This window comes from Triticum aestivum, chromosome 1A, assembly GCF_018294505.1.
Source record: "Triticum aestivum cultivar Chinese Spring chromosome 1A, IWGSC CS RefSeq v2.1, whole genome shotgun sequence".
Taxonomy (NCBI): domain Eukaryota; kingdom Viridiplantae; phylum Streptophyta; class Magnoliopsida; order Poales; family Poaceae; genus Triticum; species Triticum aestivum.
This window is the reverse complement of record NC_057794.1, coordinates 32,892,034-32,917,965: the sequence shown is the minus strand read 5'-3', so window position 1 is coordinate 32,917,965 and position 25,932 is coordinate 32,892,034. Positions and strand designations below refer to the sequence as shown.

At 49.0% G+C, this 25,932-nt stretch overlaps 2 protein-coding genes across 2 annotated transcripts; both read left to right on the top strand.

Moving 5' to 3' along the window:
* Window positions 1–4,070: 4,070 nt before the first annotated feature.
* LOC123188047 (NADH-ubiquinone oxidoreductase chain 2-like) lies at window positions 4,071–5,345 on the top strand. The gene has a single exon (XM_044600073.1). It carries the CDS (start codon window positions 4,278–4,280, stop codon window positions 4,869–4,871), a length of 594 nt encoding a protein of 197 aa, XP_044456008.1. The 5' UTR covers window positions 4,071–4,277; the 3' UTR covers window positions 4,872–5,345.
* Window positions 5,346–18,328: 12,983 nt separating this feature from the next.
* Window positions 18,329–19,490, top strand: LOC123082374 (protein RAFTIN 1B-like). The gene has a single exon (XM_044504742.1). It carries the CDS (start codon window positions 18,374–18,376, stop codon window positions 19,322–19,324), a length of 951 nt encoding a protein of 316 aa, XP_044360677.1. The 5' UTR covers window positions 18,329–18,373; the 3' UTR covers window positions 19,325–19,490.
* The last annotated feature ends 6,442 nt before the right edge of the window (window positions 19,491–25,932 follow it).

Genomic DNA, 25,932 nt, shown 5'->3' with positions numbered 1-25,932 from the left:
GTGGGGATGTGCACTGGAAATAATCGCTATAGAGTAGTCAATGATCGCTCTCTCTGTTATGATTCAACGCCGGAGCATGGTCCGGGATCGACCCCCTAAACATTAGCTGCATCCTAGAAATGTGCTCATTGACGACCATAGTAGCAACCACAAAATCCTCACCGTCCGATGAATATATGATGTTATTGTAAAAGAACTCATCTGATCTATCGACCAAGATATCTTGTGGGCAAAAGGGCGAACACCTTGCGGGTGGCAACGAAGGAGGCCATGGTTGAGTCACGGCCGGTGAAGTCCGCGCACCCCGACAATGACCGTGGAGGCGAGAGCAGTACCGTTGACCCTTGGAAGGCGTGCCTTCTTGTGCTCCGATGGTGGCGAGTAGCGTCCACAGACGCTAGGAAGAGTTGGCCTCAGTGGGTGGGGTGGCGGTGGGGATGTTGGTGAACGCAATGGAGAAGTTGGTGGAAGCGATGGCGGTGCCTGGGTGGGGTCGTCGCGGCTGGAATTGGGTACCAGCGGTGAGGGTGGTGAGGCCGGCGTGTAGAGTATGGAGGAGGATGGGAAAAGAATGGCCGAAGTGCCATCGACGGGTTGGCTGGGGGAGGACAAAAGAGGGCGTCATGCTCGTCCGCGTCGTGTCCACACGGATGCAAAACCAACTTAAATTTGGGCCGAAAATGGGTCACGGCGGACAGAAAACGGACACCTGTCTGTTTGATTCAGTGCGTTGGGTCACGTTTTTTTGTCAGCGTGAATCCAGACAAACATGGACAGACGAAATGAATCGCGGTGTTGGAGTTGGTCTAACGAGCGGGCTTTTCCCTGAGCAATATTATCAAAAAATTAAAATAAATGTGAGGGCACTGCTTCAATCACCACGCACGCCGGCGCGGCTGGCTTTTCAACTCCAACTCCCAAAGCACTGGATCCAACTCCCAAAGCAGCATGCTAATTAATGGCTAATAATTCTGTTGACCATTTTTTTCTGCTAATTTCTTCATTTTCTTATGGATTTCTTTCCTCCTATAAATACGTACCACCCGAGTATGAGCGGGGCAAGAGCTGCAGATTTACCCCAAAGCGAATTCTAGGCTGCTGGTTCCGTGTTTCAAAGAATTTGTGTACTAATTTTCAAACCCTTCTCTCTTTGGCAATTGTACTGTCGTCTATTCTTGTCTTTCCACTGAATCACTGATATTTTTCCTACTTGTGCGATGTGCCCTTGTGCAGTTGCTGCTTTGAGGAGACGATGAGTCCATGGTACATGAGTGAGGATCATAGCCGGATGCTGTCATGGTTGGATTTCTATCCCTCTCACAGCTTTCATAATAGGTATCTTTGAATCTTCTTCCTTTTTTTTCGAAAAGGAGGAATACCCCGAGCCTCTGCATCTCTCAATCTTCTGGTTGTGAAGAAAACTGAGAGATGAAACAGAAAAGATAGATAGTTTCATGTTTAGGAATTTTGGTGCTCACTGCTTAGAATCCTGAGGAATTAGATGTTTACAATAACGGAAAACAGCAATCTGGTTAATCATAGATGTGGAAAATGATACCAATCAGGATGCGTCTTTTTAGGGCTTAGTTAGCATGTTATTAGTTCCCCCTTTTTGTTGTTGTCATTAGAACTCCTGTTTTCCTTGATTTGGAATCAAGAATCTCTAGCTGAAACTCTTACCATCTAAGATATTTCCATGATATCTGTTTGACGAGAATTTGTCGCGCCGAAGTATCTATGAGCACGAGTATATATCATAATGTTTTTTTTTTCATAGAATCAAAGGAAGAATGATTTTGGTAGTATTTGATATGCACACGTACAAAGAAAAGCTTTCTCCACGTACGGTGGCCATAGTTCACAAATGTCACAAATGTCATTTAAATATTCCGGCCACGCACTTGAGTCGGCGGGACAGCCACAAGGGCCTCGGTCAAAAGTACATCAGCTGTACGCGGCTGGATAAGATGCACCCGAAGCTTCCTTTGTTTCAAATTCACTGGTATTGATAAGATAAGCATGGACTGCTCCGATTCTCTCGCCAACAATACGGTCATGCAAACAGAAAATTGGCGGCGCTGGTGGGCTGCACGTCGCTCCCTCCGTTACCCTAGCGCCTGCCTATATAAAGGCCATGAATCTTCACGCAGAGGGAGGGCGCACACTCAAGGGCTGGCCGTCAGGCCGCCCTCACGTCTCACGCACACTGATCCGGCCGTCAGGCCGCTCACATACACGCGCACGCGGCCGCCGCCGCCGCCGCAAGAAAGCCGTGAGGCTGTTACCACGCTAGATAATATAGATCACATCAGGTCTTGCCTCAGTCCACCACCGGATGCCTAGCATGCGCATGTTAGTTTCGACCGGTGGACCGTTGACTCGTCCGTATGGTAAGAGATGGTGAGATCTCACATCGTCCTTTTCTCTTGATGTCCAGATCATTGATCGGTTCACACCGATCGATTTTGTGCCTCGGAATTGCAGACTGATTTGGCAATCAAAGTGGCCGGATGACTTGGGATTCGGATCGCTCTCGTAGCAGATCGTTTCCATTCAGGTTTTAGCTTGATGCTTGTGCCCAAAGAACACGCAAGTAGAAATAGTTGTTATGCTAAAGAAGATGAAATTTCGCATGCACGTGCATGATGTTTGAGACAGAAAATACAGGCAGGAAGGTTGGCAGCTCTTGTGCATGATAATTTTAATAACAGAAGCTCAGTCCGAGATTTATTCCGGACAGCAAGCATGTATATACATGGGTCTAGAGGAGGAATAGATGACAATGCGATAAATTAGTAGTAGATGCCAAGGTTTAGTTGATATACATGGGTCTAGAGGAGGATGGAGCCAGCAGCCCACATGCAGAGTCGGGCGCGGGGCCACCGGACCGCCAGGGCACAGTCGGCACCGAGTGGGCGTGCACACACGTAAGGCTGGCCACGTACAAAAGGGGGCATAGTCATATGGGTGGGGTGTTTGTGGGGAGCTGCCTTGGATATGAGGAATTCCTCCAATCTAAAAAAAAATGAACAAAGAAAAAGTCCGTGACGAAGATCTTTCTTTTCTATCAATAGATAGGAATGAGTGTTCGTTATAGGGGATAGGATCCATCTGCTCTCTCTCTCTCTATTTTCTTTGATGCAATTTAGAGAGAAAGAGCAGTGCGAATTAGAAAAAAAAGAGAATCGGGAGATGATTCCAAAATAGATACATAGACATCTCAAGTAAAGGGATGTATATATTATTCCTATATATATCATCTATCTATGAAAAAAGTAAACAGAGTTCGTTTTTGGGTTCCCCGAAGCCCCGAATGGATTGGATCGTTTCTGCTTCTGCCAACGAAATGAAGGCCTCGCCCCTTCCGAATGCTTCTCCGATCCTGAAGTTCTCGCGAAGAGAATAAGATGCAGCTCCCCCTCCCTCTATCTTTTTCCGCTTTGCTAATCTTCCCCTCTAACGCTGGCCGGGCTTAGGCGGGCGCGGGAGGAAGAAAGAAAGTCGAAGAGCGTCTTCTCCTTTGTCCTTTTTTCAGTGCAACACAGAAAAGCACCCTCTTTTTGTAATCCCTGCAACTTCCCAGAGGCTTGCTTTTTTTTTATTGAACGCATGGCGTAGCTAGGACCCCTCCAATCATGTTTGAGCCTATGTTCACCCGGGGCCAAAAAAGGAGAATTCCGGAATGCCTGCCGACGTTCAGATAAGGTGCATATCCCTTACCACTAAAGGAAAGGCTCGACGAAGGGGGGGATATTAGCAGGGTAAGGAAAACGCTTTCGGAGATTGAGATGTCGATTTGTTTTTCATCGAAAAGGAAGAAGGTCGAGGGGATAGCAGCCTTCCTTTGGGCTTTGCCTGCCGACGTTCTAATAAAGAATTCCGGCTCGGCCCGGGAAAGCGCTGGCAACAACATAAAGAAAGGGGTCCATGTAGCTGCTGCGCCCGCCCACTGAGCAGCAGGTTCGGCATCTACTACAAAAGAGAGAATCCACTTCAGATAACCACGTCTCTGCTAGGAAGCGTGTGGAATGGCCGAGAGCGGACCAAATGGATATATAATCCAAGCCGAGAGTGGAGTTACGTGAACAGCCGTTTGATGGAAAACAACTTTCACGTTCGGTTCAGAGAGCACTTTTTTCGTTGAGAATAAGTCCTTCCCTTTTGTGTGAATTCCCCAGCGGCGAATTAACAACTTGTGGGGCCCTATCTATTCAATCTCTCGAGCCCCAAGAAAACCCCCCTCTCCCTCGGACTCAATCTCTCTTTTGACTCTATATATGTGGGCACCTGATATCTATGAGGGTTCACCCACCCCGGTGACAACATTCCTTTCTATTGCGCCTAAAATCTCTATTTCTGCAAATATGTCACGTGTTTCTATTGTTGCTTCTTATGGGGGTACATTACAACAAATCTTCTTTTTCTGCAGCATTGCTTCTATGATCTTAGGAGCACTGGCCGCCATGGCCCAAACGAAAGTCAAAAGACCTCTAGCTCATAGTTCGATTGGACATGTAGGTTATATTCGTACTGTTTTCTCATGTGGAACCATAGAAGGAATTCAATCACTACTAATTGGTATATTTATTAATGCATCAATGACGATAGATGCATTCGCCATAGTTCCAGCATTACGGCAAACCCGTGTCAAATATATAGCGGATTTGGGTGCTCTAGCCAAAACGAATCCTATTTCGGCTATGACCTTCTCCATTACAATGTTCTCATACGCAGGAATACCCCCGTTAGCCGGCTTTTGTAGCAAATTCTATTTGTTCTTCGCCGCTTTGGGTTGTGGGGCTTACTTCCTAGCCCCAGTGGGAGTAGTGACTAGCGTTATAGGTCGTTGGGCGGCCGGAAGGTTGCCATGAGTAAGGTTGGGAGACCGAAGACAGTTTTCCGTGCACCGGACACGTAGCTTACCGAATCAGTTGCAACACAGATGGGAATGCATGCTACGAAAGACAGGGTCGAGTCTGATACATCAACCGTCGACTCCATATCCTTGTACGAGTCCACAATCACTACACGAGATGAACCTGAGTTTGGTGAATGGAAGTTGGCCTTAGGTGTAATAGGACTCCCAGTTACTGCGCGCGATCGTATACTGAGGTGTTCCCCGTCGGTTGTTGGAACGACGCGAGCCGGGCCGGGCCTCGATTCCTTTCAAAAAGATGAAGGGACAGAGGTGACTAATTCCCCATCTCATTTGGGGCGGAAAACGAATCGACATCTCGATGTGATACAGCCCTTTCCATTTTCGTTGGGAAAGAACGGCGAAGTCCATCCGAACCCTCCAATGAAGAAATAAGAGGAGAGAAAAGCGCCAATGGCGTGCGAAGCGCATGCGGAAGGGGCACGGAGAAATAAAGAAGTGTGGGGGAGAAGCAGCCGAGCTCATTCACTTCGCTTCCTGGGCCCAAAGCAGTGCTTTGTTTCCTGGCCAAATCAAGGATTTGGGGCTGATTGCAAAAGATATCTGAATAGAAAGATAGATCCATCCATCTATCCAGATATCTAAAAAAGAATCGATTTCGATTTCATGAAACCTTTGATTCAAAGAACTGCGCTTAGCCCCCCCCCCCCCCCCCCCCCCCCCCGCTCATGAAACGGCTCTGCTGCAATGGATGGCAGAGGGTCCGTAGTACCCGAAGCACTGGAGTGATCCAGTAGCCGGGAAGGGGCCTAGAAGTGCCTACTACTACACCACACTTGGCTCTACACATTTACAGAGCTTACCCCTGTCCAGTGTCTGGCAGAACGTTGGGGGCTTCAATCGTCGACTCGTTATCCCCATCTCAGCCCAGGCCACACGTAAGGCCGCCCTCTCACGCATGCACGTTTTGTGCCTTGGACCCTTGGTCCTTTTGTAGATGTATAGCATACACGTGTTATTCGTCACAGGCGTCCGTGTCCATACAAAGATAATCAGAGATCCGGCAGTGCTATACTTGTACACATCAAATTTCTTAGGACAAACTAAAAGGAGCATATATGGAGGCATGGCAGAGTCTCTCCTCAATGGCATGCAAAAAGACCAGTTCATTTGAGGTCCTCCAAATAATGCAACGAAGTATATCGGGCTAATCAATTTAGCCCGCATATAACATTAAACATTTACATCTGAATGTATTTTATGAACAACGTGGCTAGTCGACATCATGACATGCCCTATGGTAATTCTGATATTTCATTCACGGACCGCACAGCTAGGTACCCGTTGCAAAGTCTCATGACACGATCCTTTTCTTCCGTGACCAACAAGGCCGGAACCGCTCATTGGTCTAAGCCAACGAGGCTAGACATTTTCTCCTTGACCGACGAGGTGGGGAGACAATTAGAAGGATTCATGAAGTGCTGACCGGTGAGGTTGGACACACCATCTCCTTGACCGACGAGGCTGGGAGACATTACCCCTTTTCCGTGACCGACGAGGCCGGAACCCTTTTGTCCTGGCTGACGAAGCCGGACTCACTTTGTTCGTGACCGATGAGGCTGAACACTTTTGAGACTTCACTATGAACCCGTTGTCGACAAGGCCTGATGTTTCATAACAAAGGCCGACGAGGCTTTGGGATATTATACCGAAAAAGGGTTTCCCCCCGCTTTGTATACAAAGCAACCAACCGGGTCATACAGGGATAGGTGCTGGGGCGGAAGCAGCACAGTCACGCCCAAAAGAAACAACAGAGAAAGAGCAAAAGAAACAAATGCCGACAACGGCGGATCAACAAAAACGAAGAAGCCTCGCGATCGCTAGGCCCACCGGTCTTATCCACTAGGCTCCAAGACTCCGAAGCGCCGGCACCAATCAACACCTCCAAGAAGGATCGCGACGATGACGACGCTGTTGCCAAGGGTTTCCCCCGGTACACGACGAGGCAATAGGAAGAGTAGCCCCCGACGCCCTCTCGAAAGGTCAGGCGGCACCCACAGGTGCCACCGCGTCGGGGTCGGCCACGCCGACAGGGGTTTCCCCCGATCCCAACCCGCACCTCGGGCGCTCCGGATCCCGCCACCAAACCAACCACCACCCTACGCCAACGCGGTCATGAGGCCTCCACGCCGTCTCACCACGGCACCGCGAAGTGAGAACAGCACGACGAAGAATCAGAGCCGGGACTAGGGCATCAGCACCATTGGCACGCGGGAGGGCCCCACCTCCACCGTCAGCGACAGTAGCCGTCCGGACGCAATAGCAGGAGCACACCAGGCCCGTAGGCCCACAGGCCTGGCCGAGCCCTCGTGGGCCCGTAAAGCTCCCACCTTCGCGCTGCTGCCGGCACGCCATCGACGCCGACGCCCCAAGTCCGAGCCGCTCCTCCTCCTCACCGCGCCGCAGACAACGAGACCATGCCGGGGGGCCGGCCCCAGGGGCCCAGATGGGGCCCGACGTGCCCGGATCTGGGCCGAGGGCGCGTCGACGGCCACCCGGCACCACCACGCCGCCCCGCCGCCAAGGAGCGGCGCCGTCACCACGCCGGCCGCCGGCCGCCACCGCAGGGCCGCCGGACCGTAGCCAAGCCGGGCTGCACCACCGCCGCCTCCCTGCCCCGGGAAGGGAGCACGGGCGCGCGGGGACTGGAAGGCCCGCCGCCGCCGGCACCACCCGGGCCAGCGCCGGGGGCGCCCGCCGACGGCGGCGGGGGGAGATGGGGAGGGCGGGGTCCCGCGGGCGAGGGGCGCGAGCTCCGCCCCGGCCACCTCCCGGGGAGGCGACGCGAGGCGGCCAAGACGGAGGGGGGGGGAGGGCGGAAGGGGGCGGAGGCGGGGGGGCGGGGCCGGCGGCGGCGGGAGGGGAGCGGGGGAACCCTAGCGCGAGAGAGGGACCGGGCGGCCAAACATCTTTTACTCCTCAATATATTATGAGAACATTTCAGGTTCAAGACGACGACCATCAACGCAGCTTAATCGGAGGTGTTCTGTGGGATTTACCTGCAGATGTAATTAACCGGATGGTCTTACGAGGCTCCGGAAATCAGAACCCTCAATCGCTGGATATTAGTCAGATGTACTTGTCCATGGCGCAACATACGTAATCATGTGAGAAACCGCACTTTGTAATTCTCATGAGGATTAATGAAGCAGTATTTCCCTATGTGATTGTCTCTTTTATTTATTTGTATACTAATGTATACTGGCACGCCCCGCATTTTACTTTATCGCCGTTACGCATTAGGAAATACCCCTGCCCGGGGGATGTTTTCTTTTTCGCGAAACAATATCATTAGCCCGTGAAAAAAAAAATCTATTCATGTTTCGTTCCATGATTAAATTGAACTGTACTAGTTGTTATGATGCCATGAGAGCTGAATTTGATGCCAAGTCTGCAGCATTGAATGAACGACTTGGTGAGGTGGCCGCCCAGATTGCAAAGTTTCGGTTTTTAACGTATTTCCTTTTCATCATTCTTCTAGTGTTGACAGTGATACTACTAGTGAAATAGAATTTCTGTGTAATGAATTGTGATCACCTTCCTGTATGAACCAAATTAGGGCATATGATGAACGGCTGATATGGATAGTATGATCAAATTTTCCTGGAGGCTGACTTGTCGCGGTTATGTCTTTCTCCCATATGGCTTTGGGCAAACATAAACTCAGAGGCAAAATAGACAACAGCAACCACATAATTATCATCCAAGCACTGCCAGGAACTTAGGCAAACATAAGCAAGCTATTTAACAATGTCGCTTCATGTATCAACAAAATCGAGCTGGGTGTAGAAAAACCACTCTTGTTGTCAAATCGAAATGTCGCTTCATCTATCAACAAAATCCACATAAATCCCTTCATATATCATCTCTTGTTACAGGACACTTCAAAGTTGAAACATGACAGGATAGATCAGTTATCTCAAACAAACACATGCCAAATATATAACTGCTAACACAGGAGATTAGCTATGCAGCTTCATATACTCTTTATGGTCCAGGAGAATGTTGCTGCTTTTTATGTTGCAATGCACGATCGGATCATCACAATCACGGTGCAAGTACGGCAAAGCTTGAGCTACATTCCTCACCACAACAACTCTCCTGGACCAATCCAGCTCCTTCACTAGCTCTTGCTCACACAGAATGGACGCGTAAGCTCCCCCTCTTGATAAGATCCTACACCAGGAATATGCATCGGAAGCCGGAACAGAAGCCATATAGCTTGACGACACATCGGTGCTTGATTTTTGTCAGGATTTTAATCTCGGCATGAAATGCTCCCTCATTGATGCATTCTTCCACCGAGTGGAAGAGCTTGGCGGCAAAGATTGCCACGGGTACGAGGCACGACAGTATGACATACGTGCATATATAGTCTGTTGACCTTGTTAACTCTTCAAAAGGAAGTGACTGCATGGTAAAGTTGAGGTACTTCAGAGTTTTTTGAGGTAGCCGCAGTACACCTTTTTACTCATTTTGGAGTACTAGTTGAGATCAATCATTTGACTAGAAGAAACCGAGGTTTATATTCATTTCGGGGTACCAAATTTGGTACTTACAAACTTTCCTATATTTGTACAATTTTTTTTTGAACCGGGCTACCCCCTTTCCATTACTTGCATAACGGAAATACAAAGTCTGTTTTGTTGGGAAGAACAAGGGATGGGGAAAGAGAAGTAGGAAACCGACTGTTCTGTGTCTGAAGGACACAAAACTAAATTTTATACACATGCCGCCCTTTGCTATACTCCAAGTATCCCAAGCTTCTGCAGAATCAAGTGGTATGGAGTGTGGTCATAGACTGATGCACTCTGTTTCGAAGCTCCTACCGAATCAGTAATAAAGTCGTACAGAATGTGGTCACAACTGGTGAAGAAGGTGGACAAGGAACCTAGACTATAACCAGGAATTGCTTTACGGAATAAGAAGTGCCTGCCAACAAGATATTTCACTGGATTTGGTGGACTCCAATATCTCAAAATAAAACCTCAGGTCGTAAAACAGTTGTTTATCTAAATCTTCTAAGAAAATGATTCCCAACAGCAGATGCATATCATAATAATTCCAAGCACCTTATGCTACTCCATCTCCTGCCATGCAGTCACAGCATATATATAGTTTGTAGCCATTCTCTTCGGGCATACTATTTTCATTTAGAGAGCACAAATTAAGCGTGAGCCGATCATCCGATTACAATGGGATGTTGCCTACTAATGCAAATGTTAGTAATGCAGCATGTTGCTTATTGGCATGCGTGTTGCATTCCGGAGAAGTTGGACTGAAGTACTAAATCAATGCAAAATCACTTTCTTACCTGTCACTCTTATCAACGTAAGAGTCCCACTACACTTGATGTCCAAATTCATGTTCATCTTCCTGTACAAACGGGACGAACAGGCCGTGTTGGCTGGTTCTGTGAGCTATATGGAGAGTTTGGAGAAATTGCAAGTTTGCCAAATGGTAAGATCTTCATTTCACATGCCAATATCAGGCTCGGAAATTCGAAATGATGATGCAAGGGCATACGATCAAATCCTCTGTAGGCCATAAACATATGTAGAACAAATCCAATATGTAGAACAAAAACCAAGCATAAACACTTACCCAATGCATGCAACCACATTCCCACCATGCAGCCATCGTTGCTGAAAACTTTAAAACCATTTGGACTTTAGATCCTAACTGTCATTGTAGGCCATAAAAAAGATTGCAGAACATGTTTGTGCAAAGCAAATATTCTTCCTTCCATGTTGACAACTACGTTCAGAGTTGAGGCAGCAGCTTCAGCACGGTCTGGCGTAAAGAGGTTTCTTCTCAACCAAACAGACTTTGGTTTCAGTATGTTGCTCCTGGAGTCATGTCTGGAGTGTGAGAGATTCAGGTCCAAGTCATTCACTGGCCAATGTGAAATAGAAAAAGTTACAAGAAAAGACGGAGGATAAAACAGGTTGAACTATTATCTGGTACTGATAACATTATTGCAAGTAAAGCCTCAGTATATCAGCAAGCCGACCTGCTCCCCGCATCCTAAAACAACAAAGACAATGCGCACATTGGCCTGTGAGTGACTTGGGTGCTACTACCTTGGAGATTTGGTCCATGTCCTCCAGAATGTATTTCTGGCTCAAAGAAGCCTTGGTGCTAGCGGCTGATTTACTCGCATGAAGGTCGCCTTTGACTGTATGTAGGTTGTGAACTATACACACCTGCAGCTATAGCGCAATTCAGCTCCAAACCGAAGCCACACAGAGTGATTTTGAGTTCACGAAGCGCACTTCCACTGTACTGTACTCCTCAATGTATACTTGATCAGTAAAAAAAAAACAAATAATGCGCATATGTACACGGGCTCGTCACAGTTGAAAGTTATAGGCTGAAAAACTTCGGTTGCTTCAAGTTTTGTCGGTTAAACATCCGGCCTGTTGTATCAGCTTCCAATAAAACAGAATGTATCAATTCCCATTTAAAAAAAAATTGATGCCTGCATCCACTTTCACAATTCTGCCTACTGTTTTCATATCTTGTTATTTTTAAAACTAAAAATAAAACCAACCAAAATAAATAAAACATAAAAAATCACGTGCGCTCTCCGGCTGCCTATGTAACGTCCGCGAGAGCTATTTATCGCTTATAGCGAGACGGTAGCTTCTCTCGCACGAAGGACTTCTTATCTCGCATAGCAACTGGGCCGGCCTGTTTATCTTTCTTTTTTTTCGATCACTGGCACGCGAGCGATCGCTTCACTAGTTCAAATCCATTGTTCTCCTCTTTAGTTTTTTGTTTCTTCTCGGTTTTTCTCTGCTTTTTTGTTTTCCTTTGTTTTTTTCACCGGTTGTATTCCCTGCTTTATGTGAATTTTCTGTTTCCTTTGCATTTTAATTGGTTTTCTTAATTTCTTTCTCGGTTTTCATTGATTTGTTTTCTTCATTTTTTCTGTTTCTCTCTTGGTTTTCATTGTTTTTCCTTTCTTTCTTCGTTTCTTTCTTGGTTTTCATCAGTTTTTTTTTCGTTTCTTTCTCGGTTTTCACCAATTTTTTTCTTAATTTTTTTGTTTCTTTCTTGATCTTCATTGTTTTTTCTTTTCTTTCTTCGTCTCTTTCTTGGTTTTCATCAGCTTTTTTCGTTTCTTTCTCGGGTTTCTTGGTTTCTTTGGTGTCTTTGTTTTTTCATTTCTTTCGTTTTGTTTTCTGTGTTTATTTTTGGTTCTTATTGGGTTTCTTTTTTCTCTTTGTGTTTTTGTTGATTTTTACCAGTTTCTTTTTTGTTCAACATGTGTTAAATTTTTTGGTACACGTTCAAATTCTTGTATACATCAGAAATATTTTTATGTAGATGTTTAGCATTTTAAAATACATGATTAACATTATTTGAAAAATTATATTTTTACAACTATTTTTCCTACACATTATACATTTTGGGTATATATGTAATGCATGTTTAAAATCTTTCAAATATAAGTTTGACATTTTTTTGAATGCTTGACTAACATTTTCCAGGTACAAGATTAACAATTTTTAATACATGGTTAATATTTTTCTATACAGATTTAACAGTTTTCAAATGCTTGATTAATTTTTTTGAAATAGAAGATTAATAATTTTTGAATACATGATCAATATTTTCTCAAATGCTTGATTACCATTTTTTAAATACCTGATCATCTTTTTTCACACACATTGTATATATTTTGAATACATGAGATACATTTTTTTATACGCTTGGTTAACATATTTAACATTTTTTTCAAATGCTTGGTTAACATATTTAACATTTTTTTTCAAATGCTTGGTTAACATTTTAAACATTTTTTCGAACGCTTGGTTAACATTTTCTTAAATATGTTATGTAAAGTTTTTTTGTGGTCTGTTTATTATCATATTTGGAAGTATAAACATAAGTAAAAAAAGCTAAAAGAAAAACGAGGTATTAGCTCTCGGGCGCCTGGGCTGGCCCATCTTGCGCTTACCTTCTTCACGCGAGAGTTCCCTATGTCTCGCTCACCCGAGAGCGTACGTTCGCATTGAGAGCTCCCGTCTACACGGCCGGGAGTCGGGACCGTCCCCCTATCCCACCTAAACCTGATCATTCACCGGGCTGGGCTTGTCAAAGCCCGCAGCAAAAATCCCAAGGCCGGGCTCAGCCCGGCCCAAAACACACGAACGGTTACATTTTTCAATTAAAATAAGAAGGAAGTGCATTGTAGGTCTCTGAACTATTTCAGGGGTGTGACCAAGGTCCTCGAACTATGATAACCATCATTCAGGTCCTCAAAGTGCAATAAGCGTGTCATCCAGGTCCAAAATCAGTTCCAACACTGAAGTAGTCTGATGATCTATATTTCGCCTAGCATGACGCACTCACTGTACTTTTAGGACCTGAATGATGATTTTCATAGTTTGAGGACCTATGTGACACCCTTTAAATAGTTCAAGGACCTATAGTGCACTTTACTCTTAAAATAAGCATACTTGGGGTAATAAAATAATAAATATACCTATATTTAATTTTTTGAGACAATCTTGCAAAGCTTTATTCAACCGTCACACAGTGTACAAGGACGAACAAAAGATCATCAGATGGGGCTAGAACGAAAATAGGGCCACATGCATGGACGTGGAGTTTCTACACCTGAGCTCATATGCTCCTGCCATGAACGGTAAAATAAATAAAATAGAAAAACGTTTCAAAAAATTCTGAAAACAATTTGTGGCATGCTTTAAGAAATGTTTGTTGTGCATGCAAAAATTCATCACGAAATGACATTGGTGGAAGGCATGGTAAAAGAACAAAATTAATACTCTAGAAATGTTACTTTCAAACACATTTTGGAGCTCTAATTTTGTTTTTTTTCCACGACTTCCGAATGTGATTTCATGATGAAATTTGCATGCACAACAAACACTTCTTAGAGTATGCTATAAAAAAATTTCAAATTTTTTTGAAATATTTTTATATTTTATTTAGTGTACTGTTCACACCAGGAGCATTGAGCTCAGGTGTAGAAAGGTACTTTCGCACATGCAGCGATTACACACAAGGACCAAACGAGGGAATAGCAACAAGAGCATCAACGCCTCCTCGCTGAGAATCGTGCTCCGCGCACGCGGCGCATCAGGATAGGGCCTATGCGCATCCCAAAACAGCTCACCCAGCCAATCGGCAACAAGCGCGAGCCCACCAGTCATTGGGTTTTAAAACTACAGAGAGGTAAAAACAGATCCAACGTCCCAAAAGAGTTTTGAGACTGGTTTGGCCACCATTCAACGGCTAAAATGAAACGAAATCGGGAAAGCCTCCTCGAGCCAAGTTGGCTAGCAACCTTATACATTTTTATCCTTTTTCTCGAGGTTATAAAAACTTCATTATCTAGTTCTAGTATTTTGAAAAAATGCTTATTTTTACACACAGTTTGAGTCACTTGTTGCCTGTTAAAAGTTTCAAATGTCCTTTTTTTGAAATTGAAATTGAGTCCTATAAAAAAGTCTAATTTTCAAACTATGTTTTGTTTCATTAATTTTGCTTTAATTTTTTCCTCTATCTAGAAGTGGAATAGAATAACCGTTAGGGCATCTCCAACGTTGACCCACAAACCTCCCGCAAAGGTCCGGAAAGCGTTGTCCGGACCGTGGAAGCCATCCGACGCGGGCCTGTATCGGTCCACGACGCGGTCTGGACGCGATTTTTTCTGCAAACCAGAGACAAAAGTGGAGGAGGTTTATGGGAGTCCGGACCAATCCCAAGCCCGTTTCTGACCGCCCTGGACAACCAAAAAACCCTTCCCCTCCCGCACGTTTTCAGTCCGCTCACTGGCGCCAGCATTGAAGCGGTGTGTCGGCTGAGAGAGCGCCGACCGCGTCGCTTCCTGGTGCAGGCGACTACCTCTCGTTCAAACGACATGACGGCCGCCCGTCCGTCTGCCGCCCACATTGATGGCACACAGTAGCCGAGGCGCCTCCTCTTGTGCCACCCATCCGTCCCTCTAGCGCCCACCGGTGCTATATAAACCACTGCCCTAGCCATATAGCCACAGTCATCCCTCTCCACATCACTCCAGCGATGGATCCCTCCGCGGCCAAAGCTCTCTGGGGCAGGCTTACGTCGGAGCAGAAGAAGGCCATGGCCGCCATTGCTACCAACTAGCAGGCCGACAGGCAGCCGGAGGACATGCAAATGGAGGACGCCTCCTTCGACGTGCCAGCGCCACCCTCCTCTTCCTTCGTTGCAGCCTTGCTGGTGTATTGCACCATGACCATTGGCGTGGCCCATGCCCATTATATGGACATGGTGCCGAAGGAGCGGGATGAGCAGTTCTAGGAGGCGTAGGCCGATGCCAACCACAACCACAACCTCCTCTAGGAGCATATCTGCATGCGGAGGAGCTGGTAGCCCTCGGCAGGTCGGTCACGCCAGATGCGGACCTGGCGGAGCAGGAGGCGCTCCTCGAGTACTACCGCTCCGCCCGCGAGGTCCGCCTCGCTGGCTGGCGGTTCCTGCAGTGGGTGACGGCCGCCGGCAACAAGTGTGACGATGAGGCGAGTGAGGTGCTGTTCGGCGACACCGTCGACGAGGAGGCCGTGCCCCGGTGGCACGACCAAGAAGAAGCCGGCACGTTCGCGAGCACCGCCGACAGCGAGGAAGAGTAGTGCATGGTAGGTTGCCGCCGCTTGTGTCGCAGGATGGCCACTGTTCCTCCCCTCTCGTCGACGCCAAGCTTGGTGGGCTCACCACCTTCGGCCTATTAGTTGCTTGGCGGCGATGTGGAGCAGGACAACTTCACTTCCTGGGCCTCTGGAGAAGGAGGTCACGGAGATAGAGCTGGATAGCGCCGAGGCGGAGCTGGAGACGGTGAAAGCTTCAGTTCTGTTGGTTCATGGCCGGACACGGGAAATGGGTGCCGACGACTATTTAGATTAATTATACCTAGCCGGACATGCTTTGTTTAGTTAATGTAAATGTAATGAAATCCCTCATGTTTATATAAAACCCGATCATGTTTATATGTAATCCGGCCGTGTTTGATCGAATTTCATCTAGTTAGTTTGAGTTGTTGTGAAAATATATGCGGCTATGGTTGGATGACTGCCTCCCGCATTCGTGTCCGCTGACTGGCCCCCCCATCCGCAGATGGATGCAGGAGGTTTTTTATGGGTTACTGTTAGATATTCCTTTAGAATCCGCCACCATTTTTTTAATGTTGGCAGGAGGACTGCCAATTCATTGATCAGAAGAATCAACTCTTAAAGTAAGACGCAAAGAGCCCCGTGTCGCTCCTCGCGAGCAACCCAGGTGCTAACCCTAGCCGCCGGGCGCCGCCGCACCTCTAGGCTTCCTCTCCTCGCCGCCGCCGGTGAACGCCCCCAAGCAAAGCCCGTGCGGCGTCGGCGGCGGGTTTTCTCTTCCCCTACATGTAAGGTGAGATGCGTGGGGCTGCTGCGCTAAGCGAATGCAAGGGGCGCTGCAGCGTGTGTCTGGGCGTGGGCTAGCGCTACCCGGCGCACCATGGCGGCGAGTGGCAGCCTGCGCGCGGCGCCGGCGCAAGGAGTTCGCGGGCCCCATAGGTGCGGGGTTGTTGCGGTCGGTCGGGGCAGATCTGACCTCTGCCGGCTTGTGGCTTGAGGGTGAGGTGGGTGGTGCCGGCGCGCGCGCCGTTTGCACGAGGAGGTCTCTGGCGCCATAGGAGCGGGGTCGGCCGGCAGATCTGGTCATTAGCCCGCTCATGGCGGGAATGGTTTGGCGCCGCGGGCCAGCTCGTCAGATGGCTGCGTTTCACGCTTGGGTCGGCTGCATTTTGGCGTGTGGAGGCAGTAGCAGTGGGGTCGGGGTTGCTGGTGGTCATTATCGTTCAAGCGCGTACACGCCAAGGTCCCTCGAGTGGTGGCGCCGTCTAGTTTGCCCGGTGCTTCACGAGGCTCGCGCAGACCAGATCCAACACGAACACTCTTGCTCTTGGGCGCTGCGGTGCGGACGGCGCTATTTGGTTTGGAACCCGCGCAGTTCTGCATGTGGCGGTGCGTACCGGCTATGCCCGGCTCTCCCCTGGCCTTTCTTGTGCACTGCGGTGCGGAGGATCGCCTGGTCTGCGCACGGAGGTAGAGAATGGCCAGATCTGGCTTGGCTCGCCCAGGGCTTGCGAGCGGCGGTGCGGACCGGCCAGGTTGGCGTGTGCTCGCCGAGTTCCTCCATGCGGACTTCGACAAATTCATTGTTGCTAGTGTCTGCTTGGGGTTGTGATGCTACGTGGCGCTGGTGGTCTCGGATCTTGGGATTGTTGGTGGAAGGTTCGGCTCTGGATGAAAATCATGCATTGGCCTTGTCGTTGCCGGCGGTAACGGCATCCACGGATATCGTCATCCTCCTTGGAGGTATCATTGTGGAGCCGCTTGCCCTTCCTATCCAATCGCGTGAGATCTACGGGTGAAAACTTAAGATATGGCTGTGCCAGATCGGGTGATGGCGGTACCCTCAACATCGTTTTCCTCCTTGGGGCGTCACCTTGAAGATCCTGACGATGGATCCAATGGTGTTCACGTTTGATGGTAGAGTTTGGGTTTGTCTGCTGATGGGTCCTTTTTCTTTCTTTTCTTTTTGAGCTGCTTTTTTGCGGTGCTTTCCTTCTCTGAGGATTCTTGAATTCGCCGTTGTTTTTGTTATTGTAAGTGGTCCATTAATCCTGCATGCATGCATGTACTATATACTTTCGTCTTGGTTTATTGGCCCCCTTTATATTTAATATCAAATTTTGACTGTGGATTTTAACTAATAAATTGTCAATGCATGTCATAAAAAATTATACCATTGCAACTATGTTTAAACATGAATCCAATGACCCTCAGAAAAAAATATGAATTCAGTGATATTATTTTTGATGACATGCATTAATATTTTATTAGTTAAATACATGATCAAAAAGGAACCAATAAACCACGACGGAGGTAGTAGGCTATAGCTACAGACAACACACACGTGCCGATAATAGCTAGCTAGTGAATGCACCGGACCTCCCCCAAACCGCGGCCACCAAAAACCCGTGCTCGTCAACTTGCTCACGATGACTCCTTTCTGGCTCACTCCACGTGGTGCTCGTCAACTTGCCGAAAACAGCCGGAGTGAAGGGTGAACCCGTGATCAAGCTCTCTTTTTTGTTTTTTGTCGAGAGCGAGATCAAGTTGTTTGGCTTCACGATGACTCTAGTCTATGTTCACTGAATTTGATTACAAGTTGCTTGCACCCCTGTCTAAGTATGATATATGGTCGTTGGAAATTCAACGATGTCTGCATCGAGTTGCCCTTTGCATGCGCCGCGTGTGTGGAGCCACGTAGTCGTTGGGTAGGGTCGAACATGCAGGTCGAACGCTATTTATAGTGCACCTATTGGGTAGCTCACCCATCTACCACTCCAAGCTAAGCTCAGTTTCAAGTAAGAAAGAAAAGCAAGCCATGGCTTCTTCAGCCGTCCTGCTACTTATTCTGATGGTTGTGGCCGCGACGGTGCATGGCCACACCCATACCCCTGGAGGCACTCCGGCGGCACTGTTCTGGGAGGCGGCCCTCCCGGACTCGCCGATGCCCGAGTCCATCGCCCACCTCGTGCAGAAGGGCACCGATCACTCGCCGCTCCAGCAGCACCATTCTGCCGCCATGATCCTGCCCAACGCGTGCCTCGGCTACTCCTACAGGATCATATGCAATAGTCCTGCCCAACAGGCGTCGTCTGTGGAAGGCCTCTTCTTCCGCGAGTCCGACATGCGTGTGGGGCGCACCATGACGGTTGCCCTGCCGGCGTTCGACCCGGCGCCGTTCCTCCCGCGCAAAGCTGCCGAGAGGATTCCCTTCGGCAACCTCGCGGATGCCCTCTATAGGTTCGGCATCACGCCGGGCTCCCAAGAGGCGGCCCGGGTAGGCGAGACACTGAGCGCCTGCCGCGAGGCGCCTCTCGCCGGCTCACGGAAGGCGTGCGCCACGTCGCTGGAGGGGGTCGTGCTGAGCGCCACGCGTATGCTGGCGACGAGCCGGCCCTTGGTCGCGGCGGCGTCCGCACTTCCCAACTCCGGCCTGCCGCGCCGCACGTACACTGTGCAGGCTATCAAGCCACTAGGCGGAGGAGGCGGCGGCTACGTGGCATGCCACAGCAGGGCTTACCCGTACGCTGTGTACGAGTGCCACATGATGGAGGGCTCGTCCGAGGAGGCGTACGTCGTCTCCATCCGCGGCGGCAGCGGCCTCCCTACCGTGGACATGGCGGCGGTGTGCCACTTCGACACCTCTAATTGGATCCCAGCTCACCCAGCCTTCAAGATCCTGGGCACCCACCCCGGCGGCTCGCCCGTGTGCCACTTTCTTCCCTACGCCGACCTCATGTTCGGCGTGAAGATGGCCGACAATGCATAGAATCTTAACAACAAACTACGTACAAGCAGAGATGACCTAAATGTCATTAGCAAGAATAAAAAGTACTCGTAGTCTATTTGATCATTATCTATCCGTAAGTTGGCTATACCCCATATCTTTATCTTTATCTTTACCTAAAAATAAAGGGAGGAAGTTTTCATAGTTCTCCATACGTCACCGCTTTATATCTGTTAATTTTATGTTAATCACCGAATCTACAAAGGGGGGTTCCCAACTCCCGCTGTTCGTGAATCTAGAACACGACATCTGGCACGCTTGGTATGGGGGCACCAGCGGTTCGATCTGCTTCAAGCTCATCTCTGCCTTCGTCTTCATCGACTCCGTCATCGCCAAGTCTGAGCATGGCTCCCAAGAAGAAGCTGGTGGTAACAATGGAACTTGTGATCTGATTGTTGGAAAGATCCAGATGTGATAGATTTATAAGAGATCAAAATTGTGGTGGTAACATGCCGTTAAGCTGATTGGATCCAAGTTCTGGCATTGTTAGAGAGGCTAATTTCAAAATGGTCGAAGGGAAGGAACCATTTATTTAATTGTTGAAAAGATCTAAGTATCATAAACTCATCAAATTTCCTATGCTTCCAATGGATTTGGAAGAAAAAAAATGTGTGATAGACCGAGAGAGGTTAGTTTAGTACAATTACTTATGGACGGTGGAATAGGTCCATCAACAAAATTGAACTGTAGATAGATTTAATGATGCGAGCTTGGCAAGAGCTCCAATGCTTGATGGGGTTAGGTCCGAGAGAGAGTTGTGACCGAGGTTCAGATAGACAAGACGAGGCAAGTCTGCAGAGTGGAGAGGCTCATCAAATTCCTTAGTCTTCCTACTGTACTAAGCATGGTAGAAACAAATTGTTTTTTTAGGGGAAAACAAATTATAGTAAGAGATCACTGTAGGTTAGTTTAGTAGAGTTACCTAGGGATGTTGGGACAAATCCGTTTAGGTCGTTGTAATCAAGGTTCAGATGCACAAGATAAGACAAATTTGTAAAGTGAAGAGGTTCACTAAATTCCCTAGTCTTTCTACTGTACTAGGTATGGTAGAAACAAATTGTGCTATAGCTGTAGGTGTGTATAGTTCGCAACCTCCAGACAGTCGGAGGTGATCTTCATGCGAGTTAATCAGCCGCTAGCGCCAAGGCTTATTTGAGCCAGAAATACCTTGTGGAGGACATGGACCAAATCTCCAAGGTAGCACCCAACCTCATCGTGGCTGAGCTGACAGCACTCACAGGCCAATGTGCGCATTGCCTTTGTTTTTTTAGGGTGCGGGGAATAGGTTGGCTTTGCAGATATGTTGAGGCTTTACTTGCAATAATGCACGACCCGAAGGGGCAACGCGAGCATAGTATAAACAAAAGTAAAAAAGAAAATGATATGTTATTTTTGCATTGATTTATTTGGTTTTTCATTTCTTTCGGTTTAAAATATAAACAAAAGTTAGCATTTCTTTCGGTGTTTGCATTGGCATATCTTTAGCATATTTGAAAGTATAAACAAAAGTTAAAAAACTAAAAGACTAAAAAATCATGAAAATAAACCAAAAAACGAAAACAGAAAACGTAAAAAAGAAACAGAAACCCATGTTGGGGCCTCTCGCGCGCATGGGCCAGCCTATCTTGCTCGCCCCCTTCGGTGAGTTGGGTGTTACACTCGCTGAAGGCGAGGTATAGCGTTCGCATTGAGAGTTGCCGTCTACACAGGCCGGGAGTCGGGACCTTCTCCTTGTCCCACCCAGACAGGCCAGTAGCCCAGCGACATGTCTCGCCTCCATGTCACTTTGCCATGCTCCCCCCCCCCCCCCTCGCCGGCGACGGCACCGAGAAGCTAACGCGCTCACAGCTAGGCACCAACGCCGCCTCCAGTCTTGGAGCGCTCTTGATCGGCCGCCGGCCTCCATTGCCCTGGCCTGGTCGCAAGTTAGTAAAAGACCTAAATCTCTTCAGGCGGGCACCGATTACCGTCAATCCGTCATTTGTCTTAGGGCGGCCTCCATTGCCCCGACCTGGTCATAGGTCAGTAAAATACCTAAATCTCCTCGTTGCTATTCTACTTTGGTTAGCAGTAGATGAAAATTATGAGGATTATGTTTATCTTGGTACTCATACTAAAATAGCTGTATGTATCCCTAGTTGGTGCAGAGGCTGGGGAAGTGAAATTCTCCCCCATTTTTAAGCAAAGAGAGCCTTGGCTCAGTGGTTGGGCATGCGGTTGTGCAGCCTAACGACACGAGTTCAATTCCTAGAATTGACAGGTGATGCACATGGGTTTTCTCTCATTTATTGAGGATCAAGTTTGGTGGATGGTGGAACCACTCATCAAAAAATATCTTGATACTCATTTAAAAAAAATATAAGGACCATGTTTATCTTGGTACTCATACTAAAAATGGCCGCATGCATCCCTAGTTGGTGCAGAGGCCGGGCAAGTGAAATTCTCCCCCATTTTAAGAAACACTTAGGCATGTACCGGGGCAGGCGGCTGACCCTGGCGCCCTTGCCGGCCTCTGCCGGGCCGGCCAAGTCACCGACGGCGGCCGGATCGTCTGGTTCGAGGTTCTCATGCCTGGGATCGGAATCTGGGTCCTCCGACGAGGAGGATGCGCCGGCTGTCGGCGTGCGACTAGCACTAGAGGTGCTTGGGGATGATGTTGGAGGCGGAGAGTGGAGCACGATGGATCGCCGGAGGAAGAAGACGAAGGCCGAAATAGTCCAGGAGTTCTGGAATGATGCGGGCTTCCCGACGCCAGCATCTCATTTCTGGGAGCACCGATCGCCGGCATCACCTGCGGAGTCTCTGAATCCCGATGGATCGGGTATGCTGTCTTGCAGGGAGCTGGCGGGGACCGCCGTTTCGGAGAGCTTGGAGCCCATTGGTTTGGAGTCGCCACCGGTGTCGGTGACCGCGGAACCTTCCTGGCGCAAGCCGCTGTCGTCGCCGGCCGGATTGAGGGTGGCCAGGCCGCCGCGCTGGGTGACGCCCTCACCGGTGCTGGGGCAGTTCTTTGACACGGCTAGGCAGAGCCCTTCCTTAGCTGGTCGTCAATGGCCGCCGGCGACGGCTGCCTCGCCGGGATCTGACCTCGGTCGGGAGGTTTTAGTGTCGAGATCACGGGGAGTTCAAAATCCCGCGACCTCGGGCTTTGGGCCCATGCATGCAAATATGGAGACGGACCAATCTGTGTTTTTGTGGGCCTTTCTCAAGACGCGGATGCGATCGATCTGGGCAGGTTTTCCTAAACAGCAGACCGTGATCGCAACGATTCCATCGATCAATTCGCCGCCGTCCTCATATGCTACAACACAACACCTGATCGCCGCCCAACCTCTGCACACCTCGCGGACGCTGTCTACAACTCCGGCGGTACCTCCATTCGCCGGGGTTGCCCGCTCCTACGCGGCAGTCGCGACGACGTTTCCACAGCCCATGGCCGGCGTTCCTCCGACAGCTCATGGCGCTGCAGCCACGGGAGGGCCAAGCCCTCGCGCACCTCCGGTCGCAGGGGCGACCCCTGCTCCTTCGCGTCCTCCGGCTTCGGCGTCGGGATACTCCGGTCCAACGCATCGGCAATGGGTACCGGCGCCGGTATACAACTACGGTCTTCCACAGCAGCAACCCTTTGGTTATGGCCATGGTGGGCAATTCATCTCGCTGTACGGTATGGCCGCCGCCGGAGGACAACCTCCCATGTATGGGGTTTCACTAACCGGGGTGTCCACCCCTCCGCAGATCCATCCAGGGGGGGGGGGTTGTGGCACAACCGGTTCAGAAACGTCAAAAGAAGAAGAAGCCGCAACATCAACAGTTCGCTGGTGGAGCTTTGCAGCATGGTGTTCACACTACTCCACAGCAAGTGCCGGTTCAGCAACACTTTTCGCAACAACCCACACAATAGCTCGTTCAGACGTATCAGCAAGGACATTATCAGCAGGTTGTGCAACCTCAACCAATGATGCCTACGCATGTCGATGCCTCGCCTTTGACGGCTCCAGGGTCTGATGTGTAGGTTGTTTCAGTGCCCAAGACCAAGGCCAAGAAGGGGGTTCGATGCTGGAAGTGCGCGGTTGATACGCATGCAGCGAAAGATTGCACCGTGCAACATTACTGTTATATTTGTGACAATATAGCTCATCCGACGTTGCAGTGCCTGGTTCTTAAACTCGCTAAGCCCAACGCTTCTGTCTCTGGAATTGGTGCTGAGGAGACTTACCTTGTTAGCTTTCCGTCTTTTGAGGATTTCGACAGGCTGCATGGAATCCAGATGCTTACCCTGTTAGCATGGGTCCATGATAAATGGAAGTGGGAGGCTATTCAGTATGGGTCCGATGCTTACCTTGTTAGCTTTCCGTCTTTTGAGGATTTGGACAGGGTGGATGGAATCCAGATGAATGTGCCATCAGCTAATACCCAGATGACTATTACCGCATGGAGATCACAGGAGGTTCCACATAAGATCGAACTTCAGCAGATTTGGCTTCATGTCGAGGGCATTCCTCATACGGTTCGCCATTTTTTGGGATTATGGGCCGTTGGTACTCTTATGGGTAAGACGTTGGATGTGGATCTTTTTACTCTTCGACGCTGTGGAGTTGTCCGTATTCTCGTCGCTATGACCAACACTCGGATTTTGGCAAAGGACAAGGATGATGCTGGAACTTTTGTCGCGACGGATGTGGTGGTCAAGCTCAAGGGCTATGCATTCACGTTCAGGAGGGAGCCAGAGGGATACAGTCCGGATCCTGACTTTGTTTCGTTCATTTGGAGACGCAAGCATGATGATGCGGGTGATAATAGTGGTGCGAAGGAGAAGGACGACCATATGGACACCTCGGAGCACACTGGCAACCCATCCATTAATTCATCCTCTAGTTCTGCTCCAGCGAATGTCAATCAGGTGCCTCAGGTGCAACGACGGGAACTCGTGAGCCTTGGTCTTGGTGATGCACCGGGAGGTGGATCCCCGCGGTTACACCGGCAGGTGTCATCATCACGTTCTCCGCCGCAGGGCGTGCCTGGACCGCAGCCGGCGTCGCCAACTCATTCGGCAGTGTCGCATCCCGTGGTTCTCAAGTCCGTGCATGCCACTGACAGCTCGGGGGGGTGGGGGCGCACCCGGACTCTTCATTGGTGCACCGACAGCCGACGGGTAAGGTGGCGTTGCAACCATCGTCGCCAACACTGACGATAGCGACGCAGCCGGTTGCTTCTATCGTGGTGCAGGACAGCGAGGTCACGGATGGGCGACGGAACGGGGCTTCGAAGCTACAACCTCCAGCTGCTCGGGACGAGTAAGCTGGCCCCGGCTGGGCGTGGCACTGAAGGACCGGCTTCACAGCCTTGCAAGCATACATTGGCTGGGCGTGAAACTCAAAGGCCGGCCTCGGGAGTACAAGCATGCATGCATGCACAGGATGGGCATGGTGCTAAACGGCCATCCTCGGGTGTGCGGCCATGCATGCATACACCAGTGGCTGATTTTAGGCCCCAGGTGATGACGAACTTGTCCGTCCCAGCCATGCAAACACCTGCTGTCACGTCTGCAACGGCGGATGGGTCTATGATGTTGGACACCCTTCAGTCCCTCGTGGAGCCGTCCACGTCCATCACTATCGCTTTCGCTGGTATGACTGGTGCGGTCCCTGACACCCTTCAGACAACGACCTCATCGCTCGAGCCTGTGGTTGAGACTGTAGGGGAGGGGGTTGCTACTCCATCATCACCCCCTCCACCGGCAGTAGAGCGGGCGCCACGACCTTCGCTGGGGATGACACCTACATGACGGAGTAGTCGGCATACGATTGCCGCCGACAGTTCTATGAACACAGATGAAGACTCTATGGCCAAGGCTATGCGGCGTAAGGCAGTGCAGAACCTCGACAATCAAGGTATTACGTCGTCTCCCAAATTCTTTTTAGCCTTTTCCAATACTGCCATATTTTCTAAGTCAAATAATGTGGGTGTTAGTCTTGGAAAGAACGAGAAGGATATTTCAATTTCGACGACGCTTTGAAACATTTGGAATATGACCGATTAAAAGTTACTCCACGTCTTTCTAGCAAGTCATATACCTCTCATACCGATGAGGAGGAGCTGCATGCCACATCAGATGGTCAGCTACTTTCTCATTTAGTAGGAGCGGTTTCAGACGTGGGTCTAGATGAACCCGAGCTTAGTTCATTGATTGAACTTACAACATCTGGACGTAAATCAAAGACCGCACATTCGAAAAAAGATAGTAAGACCCATAAGAGGGCAAAGTGTTCTAAATCTCCCATTGTTTCCTCATGAATGGAATGTTTTTAGTAGCAGATGTCTTCGTGACTTGGCTAAACATTTATTCATTGCGGAATGTAATAGGGAACACAATTTAGACTTTTTGGCTATCTTTAAAACGGGAAGACGTGATTTCTCAGTGAGTCTACTTAACCGTCTTTCAGGCGGGATGAACTTTACTTGGGTTTCACGACCACCTAGAGGTCGATCTGGGGGCATTTTACTTGGCGTAATGTAACATCCCAAAATTCTAAATTTTGGAATGTTATAATAAATAGATAGATTTGATTGATTGATTGTGTGAAATTGAG